We start from the raw sequence: 26090 nt of genomic DNA, 5'->3' as shown, positions 1-26090 counted from the left end.
CATATAAAGCGTATCATGAGAGCACAGAAGCCAAGGGTTAAACCGCTTTTATGTGAATTCAAACGCTTTCTCTCAAAAGGTAACAGAGGAGAGATGCAAGCAACTACAAACAGCTCACCGATAAGGAGAAAATAGTTTTTTTTTTTCCCAGTCAAAGCCAACTTCTAAACACAGCTCTGTTGTTTGCTGTTCATGTGTGGGTTCATCCACTCTTCCTGCTGAGAACAATAATGAAACAAGAGCATTGAATTTGTGTCATTCTATTCCTGCCTTTGGCAATGGCCTGTGAGATCATAAATTTTGGAGTAAGATTCAAAGAAGCCAGAAAGAGAGCAATGTCCACAGTAACAGCACAGGAAAGTTGAACGAGTCCTGGGCAGAATTACATTCCTGTTTGAACAGCTCTTCTCGTGACTGTAACATTATCTTGGGCCGAAAGCAAAATATTAATCCTGTAGCATATCTAGAGAGCTGCTCAGAGATAAAATCCCACAAAATACCAGTCCTCACCAATCCCTGCGGTGGTAGGTTTGGGGAGAAGCACCAGAGCTGGGTTTATCCTGTGGATAACAAGCACAGAAAGGTGCAGCTGGCCCTACACCACACCATGAATCAAACAGGTCTCCTCATTGAGGTGCATCACCAAGCTAAAAATGGGTTTGCAGTCTCAGACCAAAACTGCAGAGCAGAGTCAGACTGTCTCTACAAAGGTACCCTAGAAAGAGTCCAGTTAGAACACGCAGCCCATGGAAAACATTATGATAGCTTCTCTGAAGAGTGCAAAATGGGCGAGAGCATCTCATTGGAAACAAGCAGAAAAGCCTCACACTGACTTCAAATCAGAAAGACAGCCAACAACATTAAGAAACCATTACTACAGAGGTGATTAAAAGGGGAAGAAGGAGTGGAAAAGAAACAAAACCACCAGAAAGAATTAAACACTGCTTTTATAGGAGATTGCTTTAAAGCACACTGTTTTAAAGGACTGCAAATACAGCATTATTAATTCTTTAAACACAGACTCCAGAAGGTAAAAACCACCTTCAAAGAGAAAGGCCATGAAATGCCAGCAGGCAACTCAGGCTTTCCAACAAGGACAGCAACAGGAATCCAAAAGGCCCAGATTCGTGCTATAGCTGCAGCAGGAGAGCCCTGCTCTTCTGTCTCCTAGCTGCAAGTCTAATATAGGACCTAGGAGTCCTAGGTGAGGAATTCGCAGTAAGTGCTCGAATCAATTATACCTGACAAGTGCAGGTAAACAGGCTTCCCAGGCATCGATTACACATCAAGAGTTTCAGCTTCTGCAGCAGAGAACTCCGAAGCCTGTTTGGGCTGCAGCACACAGTGCCACAGCTCCATAGGCCCCGCTGTGGCTGTGCACCTGCAGCTCCTACCTGCAGGCCAGTCTCAGGGCCAGGAGCAAGAGCCTGATAGCAGGGTGCTGCCCCTGCCAGCCAGGCCTTGGACAAGAGAATGACAAGCATGTGGAGAATCAATGTCAGTGCAGGCAGAGGAGAGGGGAAAAAGTGAATTATCAAAGCACCCAAAGCACTGCAGTGAAAGTTTCGCTCAGAAGCTGACCAGCACTTCAGAATTAAAGAAAAAAAAGTGGCAAATTGGCAGCCGTCAAGAACTTGTCATACATAAAAGATGGTAAGTACATTTCCCCATCAGACCCATCACAGGAGCTTATTTCAGGAAGAAACGAGAAGGATATTACAGCTAAGTTAGATGCCATCATGCCAAAGCTAGGATTTGATAGAACCTCCATCAGAACTCCCACCGCCCTGGACAGGAACGCGACAGCTCCAGCCCTTTACTGAGAACAGCCCTCAGCACATTCATAAACTGCAGGCAACCGACCCACTGAACAGCTCCTATCTCATTTCTAAATCACATCCACACTCCCATTCCTTTCCAGAACAGGTAACTAAAGGAAGCGATGCAGAGGCGTCCCCGAGCAGGAGAGACCCAGGGCAGAGGAATGCATGATGGATCTGGAAAATACTGAAGAAAATGCACCACATCCATGGGTAAAGAGCACTGCAAGGAAGAGAGTCATTAAAAGTAAGAAACAAACAAACAAACAGCCAGAAGCACACCAAAGCCTGCGAGCTCCACCCCCCTCCCAGGGTCTTTCCTCTACCCTCAACTGCAAATTATTCTCCATGTGCAGCTTCCAGTAAATCAAGCTTTGCTAAATAACCCCGACATGTGCAGGGCTGAGAACCAGTCAGCAAGTAATGATGAGATGTCCCTGAAATGATTAAGGAAAACGCAGGCATCTCTCAGGTTACAAGCAAGCCTGTTGTACTCTCCCCTTAGTGCATATGCAATGCTGCAAGCACTGTGCCGAAAACCTCCGATATTCAAAGGCTCATTTGGTTGACAAGGAGCCTGTGGATCCGTGGACAGATTGTCACACAAACTGTCAGGTTTTTAGAGAGACTATCAGACCTCTCTTTGCCTACGTTATGGAGCACATCAAAGACACAGAAGATGAACCAGACGCAGACTGCACAGATCTGACAGAATGGTGGGTGTACATATTCAGAATACCGTACTGCTGGAGGGGGGAGACTTAATGTGAATAATCAGGGGCTGAAAGTTCCAGAAATGTGACAGTTTTTGGCAGCAATTCTCATCCTTGCATTTATTTATCGAAGAAAGAGAAGCTGCCATACTAGAGGCAAACTTGGGAAAGGAAGAAAAATTACATCAGCAGCAATTTATTTTGCCACCGTACTTTTTCTTTATGATTATTACTCCCAGAGCGTTTTCTGAAGATATTTGTATTTTCAGTCAGGTTTCTCTCCCTACGCTTGCAGCTTCTCTTCCCATTTTATCCTGTGGTACAGGCTGGTTTAATGATTACGGCCACAAAGACCGCTAGGACTTCACAGGTCACTGTACGTGGTTAATGACACAGACAAATCCATACTTTCAGAAGTGCCCGCTGGCCTGCAGCTCCGTCTGGAGATGCTCAGGAGCTCATTATTCAAAACTTCAAGCTCAGGTTACTGGTAATCAGCGCATCTGAAGAAAAATGCAATACGTGGACAACCAGAAAGTGAAATAACAAAAGCTACTTTGATAAATGCTAACCTTCATCATGGGAATCACTTTTTTTGGAATGGAGACCATGCTCACTTACCTTTCAGTGATCTAGAAATGTTAGCTAATGAAGACCCGGAAAAAACTCCCAGCTCCACAGTTCAAAAGTAGTTTTACGAGAATAACCTGATTTCATTCCTCTTTATTAATAAATGCTTAGACAACATACAGCAACAGTGTATTTATTTTACAATCCGAAAATAACAGTTATTGGGTTCTTTTTACCAAGAAACACTGATTATCAGTTCAAAAGGATGATAAAACGTAACACAAAGCAATGATAACAAGAAAATGGAAGAACAGAGATCCCTTTGGCCCCCCTTTATGATACCTGCCATAAAACCTCCGGTTCTCCTGCAAGGCATGAGTTACTCTGGAGAAGGGAACACCAGCACCATATTTATTTTGCTATTCAAAATGGATTGAAATCCTCCCCACAGACAACTGAAAATAAATATAATGTTTATCCTAAGATAAAAACCAAAGGAGGACAAAGGAGGAAGGATGGTAATAGGGATAAGGCAGAAATCAGAAGTATTTGTAAGCAATTTCTTTTCCAACATTTGACGGTCTCGTTCTCCCTGCTTTCAGACATCTTTTCTTATCGTTCTCAGTATCACTTTGCATCCTCTAAAGAGGACAAAGCATTGAAGTAATATCTCTGACAAAGATAGCTGACAAAGAGCTTGAGAAGTTTGCAAAGAGAGGCTCCTCTGAGCAGAAGGACCACAAGCAGTCAAAGGAGGAGTGAGACACTTACACAGTGGGGCTATTGAGAAAGAAACATTAATGTGGAAACCCAGCTCCCCCAGGCAGACACAGAACTCATCCCTCCATCCTCCAGCAGGGACCGTCAGCCCTGGCTCACACCATCACCTGCAGCTTCCAACAACAGTAGGCCACTACCAGATTAGAACTGCAATACAGAACCAAGGTAGATGAAAGAAAGCAAGGGGTTTCCCACTTCTCCAGTACAGAATAATAGGAGTAATTACTTCTTAACTTCAAACCAGAAAATTCTGGTAAGGCTTTGCTACAAGGGCATCTCAAGAAGATGAGTGGAAAAGCATCACATGCAGCGTACCACACACTCAGACATCAGCTAAATCTACTCTCAGAATTTAACTTCTGAGCAATATCTCCAATAGCAAGATATACTACGTGCAGACAGCACACCTGGACACTGCAGCTGAACAAGGAATCCATACAAGTATGCTTTCCAAAAGAAAAATCTAGGTATGAGCATCTGCAATTATCCAGGGTGTCTTGCTATAATGGATAAAGGGTATGACAAGAAAAGACTTGTGGAACAGTGTCATAAGCAGGCTTCTCAGGCTCACAAGCAAAGTATGAGTTTATCACCTATACCTCCTGGCCAGGAACATATAAAACATTGTAAGACTTCAGCTGGAGGTGGCTGGAGCTCAGAAATGCAAAAAGGAATGCAAAGAAGGGACAAAACTAAACCTGGCCTAAAAAAACAAAAAAATAGAGAGGAAATAAATCCACAAGCACTGCAGAACTGGAGCAAAATCCTCTCTCCACTGACAGACCAATCACCCAAAGTTGTAACCCAGCACTGCCCTATTCACACCTCACAGGAACAAATTCTCTATTCCTCACTGGGACACACATCCCATATATAAAAAAAATTAAAAATAAAAATAAAAAAAAAAAAAAACAGCTAGGACAATTATTTTTTCTTGCTGCAACAAAAATTTGCCTCTTACTGGAGAAAGAGATGTTATCTCAGTGCCACACAAGTGAATGATTAGCCAGCAGGAAGCAATGGCTCTTTGGTACTGCTTATGGAAGCTCTATCTGAAGGAATGACCTGAATGTGAAAGACCTCATATTATTCGTAATCCCCTGGGAGACCAGAGGAAATTTTAGGGTTTACGTAGCTATTATGAAAATTAATGTTTAAAAAATAACAGCTCTGGAGAGCAGCTGAGAGTTCTCAATTCACATACATGCCCAGGCGGGCACACAGCAGTTCATGTGTCTGTATGAGTTGTCCTCCCCATTTCAGGAACCACAGCCCAGTCAGTTCAAGGCTTGCTCCTTGTCAAGGCAAATCAAATTATTTCTGTATAACATCCAATACATCATAAAACATCCCTAAGGGGAAAAAAAATAAATCCAGGCACTCCTGGATTGACCCAAGCATGCAAGCCCACAGCAACGTTGCATCTTGGAATCATACAAGCAAAAGCACGGCTTGTGTTCAGAAGAACAGGGAGGGGGAAAGGAGAAGGAATTACATCTTTTTTCCTTAAGAAAAGAGCTGAGATGCAGTAATTGGGCAGGAAAAGAAATGCTAGCTATTCTCTTGAAATAACATACTTATCGGAAGCCTTCTCAGTTCAGAGGCTTAGCATTTCATCTCAGTTCTGCATTTCCCCCTCCCACCTCTCACTCCTCTTGACCCCTGCAGGCTGTCAGCACAGAAGCATTCTGGCTCTGCCTCTCCTTTGCTGCTGCTACCTGCAGCGCCTCCCATCCGCAGGTAACAGGACAAACCCCCCCCTTTCCCCATGTGTAAGTGTTGGACCTTCACACTAAAGACTATGAGACGCATTTGTTACCTACAGTAAAAACAGAACACCAAAAAAATTAGTCATTATTTTGTACTTATAATGGGGCTAGACAGCAAATGGGTGACTCAGGTAACCCTCGTTATTAGACTCAAGGTGTTTAATGGTAAACTGAGACAAGAATTGTTTGGGGGCAGAATGGGCAGCTGAACAACTGGCCAACCCCAAAAACAAGCAGACGACTCACCAGATAGGGATCCTGGGGTCAGGACACAGAGACAGACAAAAACAAACACCCTTTGCAGTGGTTCAAGACCTCACAGTGAGCCTCCAGCACTCATATATTTAAGAATATTAAAACATGTTATTTACAAGCTACTTCTGAGTCATTCTGGGAACATGCATTATACGTTCAAGAAATTGGAATAGCTTTTTTTATTTATAATTTTCTTTAAAATGAATGACAGATGGGGGAAAACCTTCAGAGAAGCAGCCCTAGGCTGTCATGAAACACGCATTTAACGCATCCACAGTAAACCACTGAGCACCCTCCCTTCAGAAGTGCAGCCACCATCACTGCAGGGCAGTCCCTTCCCAAAGTTTGATCCCTGGTCTACTTAATTCAGCACAAATTGGAGATGTTCTGCCCAATTTTCAGAGTAATTATTAACTACATTTTATATCGATGTGATAAACGCATGTTCTATAAAGGCAACGCAAGAATGTATGGATGTTTTTGATATGCACCTAAGCCTTGGTTTTATTTTTAGTCGCAATATTGATGCTTTTCTTCCTGCCGCACACAGAAGGAACGCTGCAGGCTGAAAGAGAAATCTCACGTTCCCCAAAGTCAGGGTCCTGTGCATGTGGACTCCACACACAGGGAAGTTCTGTCCACCTGAAACAATTTCCAAGGCCAAGTCTAAATCTGGAATATCCCAGGAGGAACGCAAGCTTCAATCATCCAAATCCCAGCAGGCACACAGACTTCGGCCTAAGGTCTGCAACATATTTAATCAATTCACTGTGCTAGCTTTCCACAGTTTCATAAAATAGCCAATACTGCAATAACAGGGACAAAAATTAATTGTACACTGGTTGGCCAATTACACAGAAATAACAGGCAGCCCTGGTATTTGTTGTAGAGGGATAACGTACTTGGTGCTACAGCACTACACCACAGCAAGACATAGATGAGACAGACAGAGCAACCATGTGTGCACGTGTATATAATAAGTTATATATATATACGCATGTGTGTCCTATTTCCACTAAGAAAGCAGCACTGTCTTTATTGCTAACAGTGCTACCTGTATGTACACACACTTATAAATACCATTCTGCTTATAAACAGCACAAAGGCAGAAAACAGAACTCTAAACTCAGGCAATAAGAAAACGAATGATAAGGAGGGAAAACTGAATTGAATGTAAAGAGGGGGGGAGGGTGGGTATCAGAAACATCAGGTAATGAAAAAAGCTCTCAAAAGGAAGGACTAAAAGCATGGCTTGTTTTTCTCTCTGTGGACCAGACTGGACAAACACTCCAGCGCTCAGCTCTAACAAAGAGACAAGATTACATTCTAAGTCTTTTTGTTCTGCCTTTAACAAGTCTTCATAGTGATACACTGATGAGACCAGATACCAGATTGTTATCTAAATTCAGCTGCTAAATTCAGTGTTAAAATACTAAGTTCAAACCACACGCTGCCACATTTATTTCACAAGTCGAGCCTGAGGATGAATTCCTCCAAGACTAAGCAGCCCATAAGCATCATTCTCCCCTCTGCAAAGGTACTCTAAATGCCAGGGAAACAAAATCACCCGGAAGGCTCTGACAGTTCACCCTTCAGCACACAGACTGCAAATGCATCTCTACAGTAATCCTGAAGACTGAAAAGGAAGAAAACACTTAGTTGCTGTTTGCATAGAAGCTGCTCGTAATTTGATGTAATGTACTGTACATCAGTCAACACATATTGAAGAGCAAACATACAGGCTGCAGAGAAGGCAGAGAGGCAGTGCTGACATCTAACGCATTTTATTTACGCTGTTATAGATGTTCTTTGAGTTCATCAAATTACCAATCAATTTATCTGATCTCTAAAAGCTGGTGTACTGCGATACATTAACTACTAAACTTTACAAGCTTTCAGCAAAACAACCATAAAACGAGGGAACTGAGCACTGAAGTGGGCTTAAGGCAGAGGGTGGCAGCACAAAGCAGCCTCTCCCTGCAGACAGGGATGCTGTGGGGAGACAGTGGAAGCACAGCCTCTGCCCCACGCTGCCCTGTGGGTACCAGCAGGTAGAAGGAATCGGGGATGCTGCAGCCCCTCCTTTTCCACCAGCGTGACATTTAGTGTGAGTAACTGAAAGAGAGGAGGAGGATGGAAGGTCAAAAGCACATCAGATGGCAATTCCCATTTTGTTATTATTTCGTTTTGTTGCTGCTCCGAAACTTCACTGACAAATGGGATAAAATTTTGCTTCTCTAAAAATCCAAGGCTAGAGCCTGAAAGGGAACACAGTGTCAGACAGCCAGCCCAAGCAACTGGGAAGAGATCTGGATGATTAGGAGGGATCTTGTCAGTCTATTTCAGAAAACTATACTGTGGATTAACCTTCCCGTGCACAGAAGATGAAATCAACAGTTTGATGAACTGGGTGCTTCATTATATTGCTCCATTGGCCTGAAAGGAAAACCACTTTTGTGGATCACAGCTGTTGCAGAGTCACACAATGCACTACAGCAGTTTGGGGAAGAGGAAGGCTTGCAGCAGGGGATGAGATGAGATTTCAACAAATTAGGCAAAGAAAAAATGGAAATTGGAAATACTGTAAAACCAAATTATGAAAGAGGGGCCAAGGACTACTACTGAAAGGAGAAGGCATCTTTGGAGAACCGCTTAGTTTCATGCTCTCTGTTCTCCCTCAGAATACCCCACAGCACTTTATAGAGCAATAAGTTAGCGACTGGTGATACAGTGACCAGGGGCAAACAAAGCAGCCATTACACACACTGCAATAGCTCACACGCAGCCCTAAGATGTTACAGGCCATTTTATTGAGAAAATAAATGGTGTCAGCGACACCCGCCAGGAACTATCAACTCATTTAGAGAAGGGCACTGAATGTTTAATTCCCACTGAGAGGGCAGAGGGCTCAGCTCAAGAACACCTCTCCGTAGCTTTCTGCTGCAAGGCTAGGTGAGTGCTCCATAGCTCTCACAGATACAAGAACATCCTGGGAGCACAACTCAGGGAATGGATTCCTCATCTCGTTCAATAGAAGCCCCTGCCACCTTTGCCAAGGGCCATTGGTTTGCTCTGCCCCACAGAGCGGGAAGCTGCTCCAAGAACAAGGATCGAGGCCAATAAGAATAACAAACAAGAGTAAATTCACCTCTCTCCCATTTAGCACACACTGAATGCCTTACAAACATAAATTACGTGTTAAGTGCAATGGCAAGAAGATTCATTTAAACAAACCAGGTGAGTGCCACACATAAAATTACAAGATCCGTGACGCTAAGCAGAGAAAGAAGTGCAGTCTACTTTATTAATAAAAAAATCTATTTATTTAATGCATTCCTTTCCCACTTGCATAAATGCACCACAGCTTACAAATACCTCTTCTGCTACTTACTGTTCTGAAAAGCTACAAGCAGAAAACATTGCATATTAATGTACCCACCGCCCTCAGTAGTCCATTGCCACCTAATAGAAGATAACATGGGAGCTGCAGCTTAGGAAAATCCAAACAAAGAACAGATATCAAACTACAGCAAGGAGTTTCACTTCATCTGCTGAGATCACCTTCAGCCTCTCCACCGCTTCACGCTTCCTCAAACAGCTACACAGGTTTTTCTGTATTGTAGCACTGCCCTTAAATTTGGTTAGGTTAAACCAAGCAAGAGGCCAAATAGCAAAACAAATCTAACAAATATTAACCTGGGACAAAATATACAACCAACATGCTAAGTGAAATCCCTTGGTATCCAAAGGGTTGCAGGAGAGACTGCATTTCTTTCTTATCATTCTTTTTTAAAAGATGCTTCTACAATTTGAAGATGGCAGGACAATGAATATCCAGAATCCTTAACACAAATCCCAGTTCTGGACAGTATGTATGCTAATGATTTGAAACAAGCTCCCTCCATCTCCTGCTGCCTCTGTTTATCAGTAACACATTCAGGACTGAAACATCAGCTTAAGCCTCCAAACTGTGTATTTCTAAGGTTTTCTTTTCAGAGCTATCAGGCCCAGCTCTCATCCACTTCTACCCAGGGAAACTCTACAGTAAAAAAAATCTCATTTGTAACAGTTGAAACGAGACCCACTTTCAGTGAAACAACTCCAAATTACATGGATATAATGTAAAACCATCGCTTCAAGTTAGAGTTAAAAACGTTTAACCATTCCTACCGCTGCACCCAGGTCTCATTACTGGACTATTTATTGGAGATGAGACAGTCACATTGCAAGCAGGGCTAGAACAGAAGGTCCATATCATCACTTCCAAACTCCTGGCACTTACATATGGCCATGTAAGAAGTGGTCAGTTCAAAGGCTTCGCTTCCTGCATCTTTCTCAATCACAGAAATACTTCAGCTACTTCAGAACAAGAACTACCAAAGAGCTCAAGAGACTGAAACCCACACCTACAATGAACTGCTAGAACTAAAGTTGGGAAGCTTAAGAGCATGGCCAGTATCCCAATCCTCCACAAAGCAGTTGTTCAATAAAACGTTTTGGAACTTATTTTTATTTTAGAAGGAGTATAAAAAGATGACAGCCCTTCACACGTACACAAACCCTAACAACGTGACACAAAGGGCAGATAGAAAGAGCATCTCCCAGTAAGAAACTGTATTACCGGATGCATCCTGGGACAGCTACTTCATGTGTCCAGATCTGCACTCAGAGCTGAGTGCTGGAAGCAGCAGTGCGTGGCATTTGCTCAACAGAAGTCAGAAATGCAAATCAAGCATTCAGCATTCCCTAAGAAACAGAACCAAATGACAGTTCTCATAAGGCTACCACATAAATTCAAGGCATAACCGCATATAATGATCATTACGTGTGCAGTTCTGGTTCCCATCTCTCCAGGATGACTGAATAGAGGTGAAAACCTTTCTAACCATCCTGATTGGTCACATTTAAGCATGGTAAGAATTCCACAGATAAAAACCTGGGAATGAGGATGTTTGAGCCTGAATAGAGATAGCATCAAGAAACACAGATCTACAAAACCACGAGGGGCATAAAGGGAGGCAAGAACTTAGTGTCACAGCTCTCATAAGGAAAGGGCAACAAGATTAACAGGTACAAAGTTTCTGTTCAAAACGCACAGAAGGAAGCACAGAGTTCACACAACATACAGCTGGGTGGGGAACTGCTCAAGAAGAGGCTAGACTATGGAAAACAGCAATCCATCTAGGATTAGCAAACACACAGACATCTCAGGAAGTACCTGAGTCACAAATGACCACAGGCTGAGAAAGCATTTGGAGCAGATATCACATATACTTGCCCTGATATTGCACTCAGTCTCTGGGCAGCCATTGCTGGTCAGTATGGAACAATAAAATGAACGCTCAGGTTTTCTTCTTCCAGAATTTTAATAGAAGATGTGGGGAAAAACCCAAAAGAAACACTGCAGTTATTTCTTAATACATGCCCTTTCCTGTGAAAATTTTAATAAAAAGCTGTCTGGCAAAATCCAGTTTAAGATCTATTTGAAATAAGGTACACCTGTAGTTCATCTCATGCAAAACCTTTTTAGCATTTGTATAGCTTTACTGTTTCACAACACTTTGCCCTCCCTTTATAAGCTATTCCATCTTACAGATGGAGTAACGGAGATAGATGGACTAAGTAATTGTTTCAAACTCCCCAAAGAGAAACAGCTATTAGAAAATGAGGAGTTTTTTGCTTCCAATTCTGTGTTCTGTCCAGTAGATTACAGCACTCTCTTAGAGATTACAAAATAAAGGGATAATATATTCACACAATCTGCTGCATTCGGGGGAACTACTGAGTTCAATTCTGGTCAATACATCTCAAAGACAGAACTGCAGGGTAAAGGGTTCAAAGATAACCAAGCAGAATGAGAAACCTGGAAAAATATCACCTATACAAACAGAGGCTGAAAAGGTGAGGACTGCTAAGCTTAGTGGGAAGGTAAAAAAGGGAACAGAACAGAAATCTACAGAGAATGACTAATGAAGAACTCCTTTCATCCCCTTCACATAAGGCATATTAAAGGACAAGAACTATTTGAAATTGGAGAAAGAATTTATAGTGCACATAGCTAACCCACGGCACACAGTGCCACGTGATACTGAGGCAAAGAGCTAAACAAGTGCAGAAAAAAGGGGCTGAGACGAGAATGCTGGCAATGACCCAAGTTCCATTACGGCAAATAAAAATACTGAATGAAAATAAACTTCTGCTGCAAGCCACGTGTCAGCAATCGACATCTCTTAAGACGTTCTCAAAGCCATTCTCCAAGGGGATTCTATTGTTCGAAGGGGTTTGCTGGTTGTTTGCACCTTACCTCACAGTCTTTGTAAGCTGACCACCATCAGGAGAACCAGGACAGCCTGCCTGACACAGCACAGCAGCTACTTTGGCACAAGCAGTGTGCTTCTTAGAAACAACACAGCAGCTCTTTGCATCCTACCGGGAAGGTGATTGGTTCTTTCCATCAACCATTCAGAAAATCCCTTCAAAACAAACTTAGAGAACTTGCCATCTTGACTTCTGTCGTCAGGAAGAATTGGGGACAAAGGCAAACTGAATGTATGGAAAAGGGGAGGACAAGGGGAGTTCCTCACAGCACAGACCCTAGAAGGACATTTGGCTTTTTAGCTCCACACTGAGCCACCCCATCTCCTGGCACCTTCAGACAAGCAGTGACCATGCTCCAGATGGCCATCCCTTCCAGCAACAGCAGAAAAAGGAAACTTCTCCTTCAACTCATTCTCTCTGATGCTTTTGCCTTTTTTTCTAATATACCAATGTTGTTTTGTGTTGCTGGTTTTTTGTTTTGTTTTTTTTTTTCCTTAATGTATGCATGCTACACATGTATTTATATACAGACATAAATAAAAGCCTGAGGTGGAAGGTTTGGGCGCAATTGAAGGATTAATAAATAAATAAATACACATCAAGGTCTGCGTGTATTCAACAAATAAAAGCAGAATTATATAAAAGCAACAGCTAATAAAAAAGATTGCTCTGTGCTGTGTTTTCCATCTTTCCAACCATTATAGGAATAAAATTATCCACAGAGATCGAAAACCTTTTTCAAAACTAATACAATTAAGCTTTATTACACTGTTTCAAGTACATTTCTCTCCTCTCCTTTCTAGCCCCCACCACCTCCCACTCCAGTCTAACGGTTGAAGGCATTCTTCCATTTTATTATGAACAAGATGCTAGTGTTTGAGGGCCAGAAACTTCCCAGTGTTTCAGGAGAGAAAAGAAACCCTGCACTTCTTAATCTACTTTTTCTTTGGACAGGTAAGAACTCAAAGGCAGTCTCTGTGCATCTCCACAGTTTGCAGAGGGCTATGAACAAGCAACATTGCTCCCTAAAATGATCCTGCACCAAAACAAACAAAAAACCCACACTGCATTGTTTAGAAGTTACAAAGGACACAGATCTGAAAAGGAAAACACTAAATACATAAGCCTTGAAGAAGAGCACAATGCAGGTCAGTCACAAGCATCTCCCCATTCCACTGCCCATAAAGGACACAGACAATTTTTCCCTGCAGTTTTGTCTCGTGAGACCAGATCTGGAGAGAAGAGTGCAATGGCAGCACACAGCGTGAGACCAAGACACTGCAAAAAATCCCCTTTGCGTATGAACATATGGACAACTGTGATAATTAGAACGATAGCTGCAGGATTGTCTGCAATTTCACTGAACAATCCCCATTATCTGGAAATAGAATTTAAAATCTGAATGCAGCACTAAGTGGTAGTTTTAATCGTTTATTTTTTAATGAACTGTATAGATCAAAGTGTTGCAAAATCGTATCACGTGAAATTGCTCGTGGGCATGTTTTACCATCCATGGCTTAAACAAACCAAACTGCTGCATGGACAACCATGCAGCAGCAAGGAATGAGAAAGGGAAAAGACGTGCCAGTAGTTTTCTGTCATTTCTATAATCTGTAATTTTCCTGCATTCCGTATTCACCATGATGCTACATGGCAGTAGTAAAGCTGATTGATTTCCATCTCTTTACGACCCACCTTGCACATTGCTTTGCATTTTTCAGTCACATAAGAATGAATTGGATGTATGCAACTCCCTGTCAGGAGGTCTAATTGCTTCAAACTGGAGAACATTACTCTCCACATTTATTAAAAAATAAAGACTACTTATAATATTATTTCATTTTGCCAGGAAGTAAAAACTGCATTAGTTCATAAGGAACAGCATGGCTGCTCCTATTTTTATGGCATCAATTTTTAAAAACTCATCATGGTAAACAATTAAACAGAGAAGCAAATCCCACATTTAGGGGAGAGATTCAAATCCCTAAATGGATTTTCAAAGGTCATTTCAGGCTTAAAAGATGCTTGACAGCGTCTCTTCAAATCAAGTTCATTTCAAAGGCTTATCCAGCAAGAAACAGTGCTCTGCAGCAACATCCTTTGAACTGCTGGGCTCCCCAGAGGACAATTAATAATACAACTTTAATTCATATTTAGAGCAAGATTTGTGATTTAAGAAAGAGAGACCTAACAAGGATTTTTAACAAAACAAAAAGCACAGAAAATCTAGCTTTCATCTAAACCCCACAATGAAAAAAAAAAGTTTGAATTGCTATGAACTTTATTTCAAAATCATCCAGTTACAAAGCATTTATCTCTAAATGGGAGATCTTCACAGGGCTCTGTTTGCACAGCTCTTTCATTTAATTACATATGGAATGGGGGCAGACAAAGGGTGCTGACAGTCCCCGGTGTCAGCACGGTGCTTCTTGGCTCTCTGCTCAGATCCACAACGGATCCCATTCATACCCAGAGGCCGCAAACAAAGGACAACTTGCCTTACCTTCCTCTCAATGCGCGCCAACTGCTCTTTATAGAAGGCCTCTTGCCGCTTCAGCTCTGCCTCCCTGCCTTGCAGCTCCACAGCCTGGGAAGAAGAACAAAGGAGAATCGGTAGAAGAAGAAATTAAAGGTGAAGAGCACGAGGGCATGGAAAGCACGTGGGATGCAGACTGGAACTCAGAAGATCCACATTGCTCAGGTCTAAAGTATAGGATCTCTGCCAACGCAGCTTCAAACTTTCTGTGTTCTGGTTCACTTGGGACTAAACCCACAGGTCTGAAACACTTGTTAGTAACATACTCAAACGCAATACCTTGGTTTCACTTCTTTCTACATGAAAGCCTATAATTACACAAAGGTAATGTGTCCGGACTTCCCTACCATCATTTTCTGAAGTCTGCCTTACTCAAGTGCATCTCATGAACCATGATGTTTATTACAACTTCCCTCACGTTACCTTAAAAATAAGCCTCAAGTCCTCCATTTCATAAACACCACTTTGAGTGTCAGAAAACTTCTACACAGATAACGCATCCCTGCAATCATAAGGGAAACACCCAACGCAAGGCTGTGTTATAACATTCATGGAGCAACACACTCTCAGACCATACACGTGCTCCTGCACACCTAGTTAAAGCCACTGCCATAACAATTAAGTGCACATCTCTGCACATACAATACCAGGCTGCACACCCAGAGCTCTAGTTGGATGATACAGACTTGGAAGGAACATGAAGGTCGGAATTCCTCTTCTTTCTTCTTAAGTGCAATGCTTCCAAAGTTTGGTATACAAAAGCACGCTGAAGGCCTTACTCAGTCATCAATTAAACAATGCCCAGTTTAAAAAGTAATAATAAAATTGTTTATAGCAACAGCTTTCGCCTTTCAGCTCTTTACAACTGGCAGCACTTTGCTGCATTCCCACTCTTAAGATGAGTTAGCATTAAGAAAACGTGGCATTGATGGAACTGAGTCAAGCTTTTTAAATCTAAAAATAAAAAGCAACAATAGCTAGAAGAATGGCACTTGTGTTTCTCCTCCCATCCCCCTCCAAGATCTCTGGGGCCTCATAAGTTACCACTGCACAGAAGATCTTTCAAAAGCTAAGCGAGTAGTCAGTTCACCATGAACACACACCCTGCTAACCTACAGCATCCCAGCACTACCACTCATAACTTTAATGGTGGTACAATCACAGAAAATGCTGGTCCAACGTGATTAAACAGCTGGGACAGAAACATCCCCGTGGGCCACCTGTCATTTTACAGCCAACAGCCATTGTTAATGAGAAAAATTACATCTGAAAGCAAGTTGCCATGCATTTCCTTCTTTCTGCTCCCCTGCTGATGAACTACAGCAGTATAAATAGGACTAAGAAGAGCCTTTAAGACACACAGTGAGAGATGGCTGATGAGTAAAGTATGAGCACGTGAAACAGAGGTTGGGGGTCTGTGTGTTTTAAAATAAATAAAAAACCAACTAATTCTCATGTTTGTCAGCCCAGCCAACAGGGCCAGGATAAGGCACCAGCTCTGCAGACACATCTGCATGCCTTGTTCTCAAAGGCTCTGCTCAACAGCAAAAGCTGTGGCTTTGGTTTTGCTGGAGCTGCTGTACAACCTCCAGCTTGCACAGCAGATGAAACGTGGCAAGGGGGAGGCCAGGTGAGAGATGAGCCATACCTCTGCAACAACAAGGGCACTGATGGGCACCTCCTAACTGCCAGAATTTCCTTTTTTTTTTTTTTTGATAAGTGAACTTGGATGATCCTTTTGAACACAGATCCACCCTCTGAATGGGTGCAACTTCAATTGAAATGAAACAGAGAGAAGGGACAGTGGTCTGGTGGGTAAGCAAAGGACCTCAATTCTCCTACTAATTTTCTGCATAATACCCATAAAATAAGATTACTAGAAAAGTGTTTCATATTTCCTTAAGGGTAAAATATATAAGGAAATGAAAGAAGAGCAGAGTGCTGTCCCTTCTGCACAATTAAGATAGAAGTTGCTCTCAGTGTAAAGCATAATACAAGATGAAAACAGTCAAAAGATCAATGCTATAAAGCACAAGAAAGTTTCTCCGTAGTCCAAGCAAATGAATTACATGGAAGTGTTACTCTTCTGGGGTAGCAGACTTCTCTGAGAGAACAAAAAAGTACTTACAACAATGCTGGCATCAAGACCTTAGCATACACACCATTCTATTTCCCAGATAATCCCATGTTACCACCATTAAATTGCACGATGAACCAGAGTTTGCAGTGCAAATTTTTACTCACAATTCAAACATGTTTTCAGTGTTTCAAAGAGCTGCTCAAGTATACTGAGAAACATTCTATGGAGTGAAATATCTGCTTGGAAGTTGCTTCTGTTTCCCTCTACTCCCAGCTGTTATTACCAGAAACTTTAGTACACTTCATGATGATGTTTGAAGTATGAATGGTACAGTCAGGGTGTACATCACTTGAAATATTCACTGTTCCAAACTGGGCTAGACAGCAGGGGACATTTTCAATGAACATAGGATATTTATTAAGACTTCCTCTAGTCCTCTACTCCTCTAGAATGCCTCCTATTCCCTACCTGAAGTCAGAAGCCTGTGATGTCCCAGACAGGACTGGCTGCCGGAGATAATTATAATTTCACAGGGGACTGAGATTGCAGGTGGGAAACAAAGCATCAGAAACACTTTTCACATAAAGGCCTTTAAAAATAAAGAATGGAAGGAGGAGGAAAGATATGCATAAGACAGAGGTTTGAAAATCAGATATTGGAAAACTGCATTTCTCATCCACGCTGCAGAAATGACATCTGAGCTGGAACGTGGCATGCAAGAGATGACCAAAGCAGGGAGATGACATCTAAGAAACTGTACTGTAGAACACAGGCTGTCATATCAAGGAGGAGTGAGAAAAAACAAGGAGGGAAGGGAGGCACATTGCAGTTGATTGTAGAATATTCAAATGGACTCTAAATTCTGAGTAGTAAAACAGGACAAGTATTTGCAAAACAGAATGCATGCAACAAGCAATTTCCCTCTGCACAAAACCACCAGATACATTTAGGAAGTGCTCACGAACTCTTTGTAATTAAGTTAAAAGCACTGAAACCCTACAAAAAGACAGTGAAGATAAGCTACAAGCACACTGCTACAGCTTCCAGGTGCATGCATACCTGGACCAGCTGGGGGCTATTTCAAGTTCTACCTACTTTTTAAATCTTCACACTCTTTTCACAGCCCAAAGTTTCTCGAGTTATCTGCATGCCACCCTGAAACACAACAAAGAGCTAGGGCACAGATGTGTGTGACTCCCTGCCTCCTCCCCACCCTTTATGCAGTGTCCATTTAGATACCACCTGTGACAGCACATCTCTAGAGCTGTGCATTACATACTGGCTCTGCTGAAGAATCCAAGCACTGGCCTGCTAGCTGACAGCCAGGCCAAAAGAAATATTTTGCAAATCTCTTAATTGAGCTGATGAATTATTGGTTCTGTCTGAACAGAACAAGAAACTGAGCCTCATCCTGAGCTGCAGCCAACACACAGCTCAACATGCTGTGCACCTGGTCTTGTAGAGCCAGGCTTCACTCTAGCTACGTCCATTCACAAATCAGCTTTGGTTTTCCTCTGTGAAATAACAGCAGAGTTTTATGACTCTTAATCACAGTTTCCTTCTCATCACCTTGTTAAATGTGAAAACTAAAAAGGAAGTCTGCTTTGGAAGGGCTTCTTGGCAGGGTTAGGTTACAGCAGGCAATGCAGCATGCGGGAATCAAGTGCAGCAAGAGCACAGCCTGCAGCTGCTGGAGACCTGCAGCACTGCTGGGAGACAGCATGGAAAAGACTACTGGGAAAAAACAGCCCCATCTCTAGAAAGGGAGACTCAGCCTAGAAGGGATGCTGCGTACCTCAATCTACTTCCTCAGAAGTAAGTCAGAGCACCTGGCAAGGTTATTGCAAAAGAACTTATCTTCTTCTTAGCCAAACATTCACCAGTCACAGAGGAACAAGTGAGATGACACCCAGAGTGTCAGTCAGAGGCAACCCAAGGAAACAAGCTACAGGGATAAAAAAAAAAAAAAAAAAAAGGTCCTGAAGTCTCTATCAGATGCTTTGGTTCTGCACTTTGCTGAGAGCAGTCGCCAGCTTCCTCCAGAGGTGCCCACCAACATCCCTGCAGTAGCACAGCAGACGTCAGGGCTGAGTACCTCAATCTGCCACGCTTCACCATTCTAGAGTTCTTACACTTCATGCTTTCCAATGTCTCTTCCAGTCCTGGCAGCAGTCCAGGAGGCAGGGGAGAAAAACAAATACTATTAAAGGCTCCAAGAGGAGACAAAAGGAATTGACAGCAATGCACTGAAGTACAGGACTACGTCCAAAATCAGCTGGTTGGCACACTCCTGGCCAAGCCTAAGGAGAACAGCAGGGCTGACAGGACAATACGAGCAGCAAGGGGCAGCCTGCACACTTCATGCTCCACAGTAAGCAGCAAACTCCACAGGGAGGGCTGTACCAGAGCAGCAACCATGGGGGAGCATTGATTGAACCTCCAGTTGTATCAGCAGAAATATCACCAACAATGCAGAGCTGCCTGCAGTCACCATTCCAAACAGGCAAGGCCTACCACACCACTTGCTTTTTGTCCCCTTTCTCTCATTCTCTTGAAGGCTGGTGACTGCTTTCTTTGTTTTAGACCCCAGATGCAGCCTTACAGCCTTAAAAAGCAGTACTGGTGTAACCTTCATTTCCTCCTGTTTCTGCCACTGACTTCACCAGCTACACACACCACCAGATCAAGTTTGGTTTCAGCAGCTGTAAGCTACACAAAAGGAACCAGCGAAACCTTTATGGAGGAAATAATATGCAATTTTCTAGCTGAACACCTTTTAAAATGTAATGACAGAAAATAAAATCCTGCATCTGTGCTCAGCAATAACAATCTGTACGCACACAGTAACAACATGACACTTGGAATAAGCAAGATCCAGACAAAAAAAAAGAGCGCTTACCCAGGCGTCCAAATCCTCAGGCTTGGAATAAAGAGAGCGCAAGAGAAAAAGGAAGGAAAAGAGAAGAAAAAGAGAAATCAGTGATTTATGGAGGCCGCCTGCTGCTGCACAATGTAGCTTTTAGTGTGACAAGTTTAGAAAAGTTCCTTAAAAATGACTAGCATCTTAAATAGTGCAGTGCTGTCCCCTGTTGGGAACTGCACTATTAAAGCAGGAGCATACATCCCCAAAATAAAAACAAAGCAAACCTCCTGAAGGCTGAGGCAGGATCCCCCCACAGAGCAGGGCTAAGAACAGACAGCTGTGCAGCAGCCAGGGTGTCACACAAGGCACAACGTTATCCACAACACACACCAGTGGACGGGGCAGTGCTGGGCGTACTTGAAAGGAGGAGACCAACAGCCACACATCTCAAACTCCCCATGAAGAACATGCATCTTTTTGCCAAGGCAGTTTGGAATACGTAAGTTGACCTCAATAGCCAGTAATCTTCTTTACATGAGAACTTCAGAGTGCCTCCCAACAGAAAGCCAGTTGGCTGGGGGGTTACTCCTTCAAAGGGGATCAACTACTACTTCATGCACATTCCAAATATTTTCCCCAATCCAAGCTGACCTCACCTGCTCCTTCATTTGTTAGCAAGCCAAGCAGATCCAGCAGGCTGCAGTGTTGCCTCTTTTTTACTCATTACTACTTTTGACTTGCACAGTAACCCAGCAGCAGCAAAGCAAGTGCAAGATGATAAACATTTCATGCCCATAAACACCTCTTTCTGAAGCCAAGGCATTTATGAGGCTCTCATTTGTTGTCAAGGGCTGCAAGCCCTCCCTGCCTCTCAGGGCCCCATTCAATCAGCAGCACTCTCACTAAGCAGGAACTCAAAGGCCAGCTGTTATTATGATGATTATTTATTTGGGAGACGTTGACAGGGCAGGAGGAACCTTCCTCCTGGTCACAGTTCAGTGCCAGGGGGAGCAGACAGCAGAGTGAAATGTGTATGAGATCTGCCATCATTCTAAAGGCACAGAGCAGCTACATCAGGTAAGCGAGGGGTGAGGTGCCACCCACTGTGTGCATTGCCTATCCTCATCATTCACAACAGCTGGGAGGGGTGGGACAAAACATCTCCAGTTCAGCCAGGGGAAGCCCACACCTTCCTGCAGACAGGTTTGATGTACTGACATCAAGTCCTTGGCCAAACAAACTGACACACAAACACAACAGGTGTTGACCAGCAATCACTGACCCATCTTGACAAACGCCTGATCTGAATAACATTTCTCTTCCCACTGATTTTTACATCTGGACAGATGTGCTTAGTGTTTTAGCAACACCTTCGCAATAGCAAGGCTGTCCATCCTCAGCAGATGGACAGAAAAAAAACAGGACTCTTTATGGCATGATTATTTCGGCAGGTAGGGCACACATACCAGCATACCATTACTGGATGCGGATGTCATCCTTGGGACACCTAAGCCACTGAATGACCCATTCCTGGTGGACAAATACTTCCATGACAAAATAACCACAGGGCACTGACTCAGTGACACTGAACAGTTGCTAAGAAGAGAACAAGAAGAAGAAACTCCTCGCTAAGATGCGATTCCTGTTGCATGCCTATTGACTCTAATGCACAACAGTAGAACTACACTGCTGCTAACCTCAGGGCATTTGTTCTGCCAGTACTGCCACAGGCTTTAATTTTGTCACCTTCGAGGAGGAAGAAAAATTATTACAACAGGAACAGATGGATGTAGTGCAATGAAAGGGAAGAGGAAACTTAAAACAGGTTTTGATGCAATAGGAAATATTCCTGAGCTGAAAAAATAATTGTGCTTGGAGTGAAGCACAGACTAAATGAAATATAAAACACAAAAATGAAAACCCAAGCCACTGGTTTAAATTGTACTACTACTTAAGTCTGAGCCAAAATTTTTAGTAGACTTGCATTTATCATCGCTGATAATAGGAGATGCAGTGCGACCAACAGTATTTTCAAAGTTTAAGTTCACTGTGTAAGGAATTAGTAACATCTGGCTTCCTTGCTTCCTAACCAAACAAATTCCACTTCCAGCTCCCAGTTGGGGGTGTGAGCATTATAATCCCTGCCCTGGGACACAAGCCATCACTTAGCACCCTCAGTCAATACTGCTGGTACTCTTCTGCTACAGCAGGTGGGTTACTTGGATAACCCAATGGACAGCTGAACAAATATTGAACTTCACTATTGGGGTCAAAATCAAACCAAGACATTCCCTTTGACTGCAGCAGAAGCAAATGGTTATTATTGAAATGGGACCTGGGGCCAAATCAACAACCCCCATCCAAGGTATTTATAGAGGAAAAAATGTGACACGGTCTGCTTAAAGTGGACTGTGGTTGGATATGGGAAGAACGGCAGCAATGCATCCATACGTCTGAAAACTTCACATTTGAACACTGGTTCTGCAAGCAGGGGATGTTTTCCCACCTATCAATGAAGTCATGAATACTGTGTCAAAATAGCATTTCATACTTATGGACAATTCTCTTACCCGACTCATACACAGCACCACCTACACTTCTCTTGTGCCCGTCATACTCTGAACAAACATGAAAATAGTGCTTAGCAATCAGAATATGGTTCTGCAGTGGGTAACGCTGGACAAAGGGATGTGCATGATGAAGTGGCCTGAGGACAGGCAACACCTTTGGAACCTGAGCGAAATCAGTCTGAACCTGGATGTCCATCACCTTGCCATGGACAGTGATGCTGCTCTATAATTAATCTGACTACAGCATGACCAGTGACTCAGGAATTCAGACTACCAGATTGGTAGTGATCTGCTTAAGATCTGAACACGGAATAATTTTATGGGCACTGCCAACTTCAGGAGGCAAAGATAGAGTGGGATATGTAAGAAATGAGAGGCAGCAGGTGCCCAAAACCTAAGACAGCTGTTGGCAACAACTTTTGCATTCATATCGATATATAAAGAGCTTTGCAGCACATATTCTAACATCTTGATGACCAGACATCATCACTGAATAAGCAAAGAGTCATTTCTCCATAAGGCAATAATCCAACTCCAAGCTTTACCATTATGGTAGGAGCTAAAGAATTTCAAGAATAAATATTCAGTACCCACTCCAGACCCTTGAACACTTCTAGTTCAGTGGAAAATCGAAGTACTATCAATATTAAATGTAATGAAAGTCAGGAATGTAACCAACTGATACAGGAAAGTAAGCACAAAGAGACAACTGAACAGCAAGCCATTTTGAGACAAGGCTGTGACAAAACTGCTCAACTAAAGTATACAGAGCACACATGATTCTACAAATATGAAGAAGGGAATCATCAGAAAAACCCTCTGCCCTTTTACAATACAGGGACAACTGCAATTCTAATAGATACGGCACTGCAGAAGATAGGTTTGCATTACTGACAGTTGATAGTTTTCATTTACAACAAAATAAAGGAAGCCTATTTTATAAAATCTAAAGTAAACCATCTGCTTTCATGGCTTGCTTTAATGCTCCAGCCTATTGCCACGTTCTCTTTTCCCATCACCACTTTTATACACGTACACACAGTTTCCATTTTGCAGGCTGCCAACAGACAAGCACCCAATGTCTATAGGAATCTTACAGTGTTTGCTCTCTAGCTGTACACCCAAGATGCTTATTGCTGATAGCAGGTGAGTCAACAGCTCCCTCTAAATCTTCATCTCCTTGCTTAAATCTCCACTCAGACTGTTAGATGTAAGACTCCACAAGACTTGCACTAATTCAGCCAAAAGAAAAAGAACTCCCAAGAGAGTGCATTGGGAAATTCTATAATTAATTATGACTTCCTATCCCAGAACATATTTCAGATCCTACTGAGTCCACGAGGTATTTTCTCAAAGAGCTAGGAGCAAGGGCCACTCAACTCCTCCTGGATTATTTCTAGCTCATGATCATTAATACAGACTCCCATCAAGCCAGCCTAGGGGTAGGCATATGGCTTTCTAGGGATGGTACAGGCAGAGGAAAATAACAGTTACACATGCTTGCGTTCCAATCTCATTTCTTATCATGCATTTGGGTAAATAGCTTTCTCTTGCCAGGTTCTTAAATATCAAACACATTAGTTCTTCAGTCAAACATACTACATACTTCAAACACAACCACTGTCCTGTAAGGAATCAGGACAGTCTGCACAATGAACCCATGTGCTTCCAAGCAGCAAAAATGATGAACATGTGAGCTGAGGAGGAATTCCCAATCCACACTTTTACAAACACTAGCACAATTTTTACCTGTGTTTGAACAATACATTTTATATTTATTATTTATAGCCATCAACCACTGAATATAGTTTTAATATAGTACTGTGAACCCAAAGTTCCTTCTACAAGATCAGAAAACTAATTTCTTTATATTTTAAAAAAATATGTCAAATATACCACAGTTTAAAAGAGGTGACTTCGAGGCTGCTTTTTAGTACAGGCAAAGGCTGTCTTAATTACGTGCTTGAGTGAGAAAATTCTTGAAAGCCTTCAGTCAAGATGATGCACCCCATTTGTCCCTACAAATCCTTCTGCAGGTGGAGACTCAGACTTTCAGACATCATATCTTTACCCACTATGAGTCCTGTGAATTTGCATCTTGCTGCTCTTTCATCCTGCACACACACACACACTGCACACTTCATGCAGCATTACAGGGTCAGTATCTTTCCAGGGTAAAATCCAACCTCTGGGTTTGCCAAAACGTACGTGGGAAAGACAGAACAATAAAGATTCAGAATAAATCAAGGGGATTCTGAAGCCATGCAGAAAAGGCCACAACAAACATATTAAAGAGAACTCAAAATAAGTGTCACACTAGTACATGTATTCAGTTATGCTCACAAGCAAAGTAATATTAAAGCAGGAAAGCAGAAAAAATTAAGAAAGATACTAATAGACTGCTGGAAAGAAAAAGAAATGAGAAGTGAAGGACCTGACCACAGTCTCCCTCATTTCCATGATTACCAGAGAGAGAAGCAGTAAGCACTACGTTCCCCTATAAGCAGTTCTGAAAATGTACCTCAGACTTGGCCTGCAGCATTCCCTGCATCCTATGCCAAAGTCAGTGTTATGAAAAGGCTGCCAATTAAGCTGTGGTTTTGAGCTATAGACAAGATGTCCACTAGAGACTGGTTCTTGTTTCCAGAGCACTTGCACATCACACTGCACGCTTTGAGAAGTGAACCTGCTGGTACTCAGGTACACATTCTCTCGGCTCCCACAAGGCTGAAATCAGAGAAAATGCTGCAAGGTTGCATGTTCTACTGTAATCCAGGTATTTCATAATGAAATCACCCGCAAAAAAGAAAAAAAAACAAGTACAGCAACAAGGATTTCAGGCTATTGTAAAACTATACTCCTTATTTTTATATTGCAACCTCCAGGGCACATTTAAATCAACAGCAACTTGCTAATCTACTTCACTGCCAGCAGAGTTTTGATTTCCATTTGAGAGGACAGTTCGCAAATGGCAGTTTTCCACGTTGTGCAAGTGCTAAACGTTGGTAAGAACTACAAGGATTCAGTGCTGATTCAATGACCATTCTCTGCTGCATGCTCTTACTCAAGGCAGGAGGCTTGGAAAAATCAGGGATGAGGCTTTCTACAAAGGACCAACTGTCAGTCTCTGCAAGCCAGGTGTTACTGCTATGGCAAGGAGGAGAGGATAGACTGAGTGCAGCAGGAAGAGTTAGCAGTTTTATTTAAAACAATTTTAATGCTTCCTTCTCATTGGAGCTCCTGAAGCTTTAACAGGATGCCACATGCAACCACATGGAACCAAAGTGTTTATTCCTAGGACTTCTGATCAAATGCAAGAAGCCTGAAATGTAGCTTTAAAACACTGTGTGCTCTAAATATAGCAGTTAGATGACCTGACAGAGCCAAGATCCATGCTTCATGAGTTTGCAAATTGAAAGAGTCAATCTAGCTCACAGCATCGCAGAATCCTAAAGACAGATTGCTCTATTTATTGTGCTAGATACTATTTACAAACATATCTCCACACTGTTTGCCCTCTAATTAGAGTTAGAGCACACAGTCATTTACTTTGTGAGCTCCTTTTGTACACTACACCTCTAAAGTCAATGAAAGTAATTTTTAGAACCTGTTGATTGATTTATTGATCAAATAAGATGACCAGTGCAGTAGACTAGAAATAACCAGACTGCTAAGTGATTTGACAAATATTCCTGAAGGCTCATCACTAAGGGCCCTGAAAGGAATGGAAAAAGAAATCTTGAAAGGTAGGTTCTGGCTTTTTTAGAATCTGTACCAACGGTTGGCACTGCAACTGTATTTCATGTGCAGGATTCC

General features: G+C 42.5%; 1 protein-coding gene across 2 annotated transcripts in view; it reads right to left on the bottom strand.

The window, feature by feature from the left end:
* The window catches only part of CHCHD6 (coiled-coil-helix-coiled-coil-helix domain containing 6), a 101019-nt gene that overhangs the window by 51649 nt on the left and 23280 nt on the right, over positions 1-26090 (bottom strand). Inside the window, exons 5-6 of one of the 2 annotated variants that reach the window (XM_048957943.1) lie at positions 19741-19761; positions 14729-14812 (exon numbers count right to left, since the gene is read on the bottom strand). In XM_048957943.1, the coding sequence (XP_048813900.1) occupies positions 14729-14812; positions 19741-19761 (105 nt within the window). The remainder of the gene's footprint in view (positions 1-14728; positions 14813-19740; positions 19762-26090) is intronic. The other variant, XM_048957944.1, reaches the window with a different exon arrangement.

This window comes from Lagopus muta, chromosome 11, assembly GCF_023343835.1.
Source record: "Lagopus muta isolate bLagMut1 chromosome 11, bLagMut1 primary, whole genome shotgun sequence".
NCBI lineage: Eukaryota > Metazoa > Chordata > Aves > Galliformes > Phasianidae > Lagopus > Lagopus muta.
This window is presented reverse-complemented; position numbering and strand designations above follow the sequence as displayed.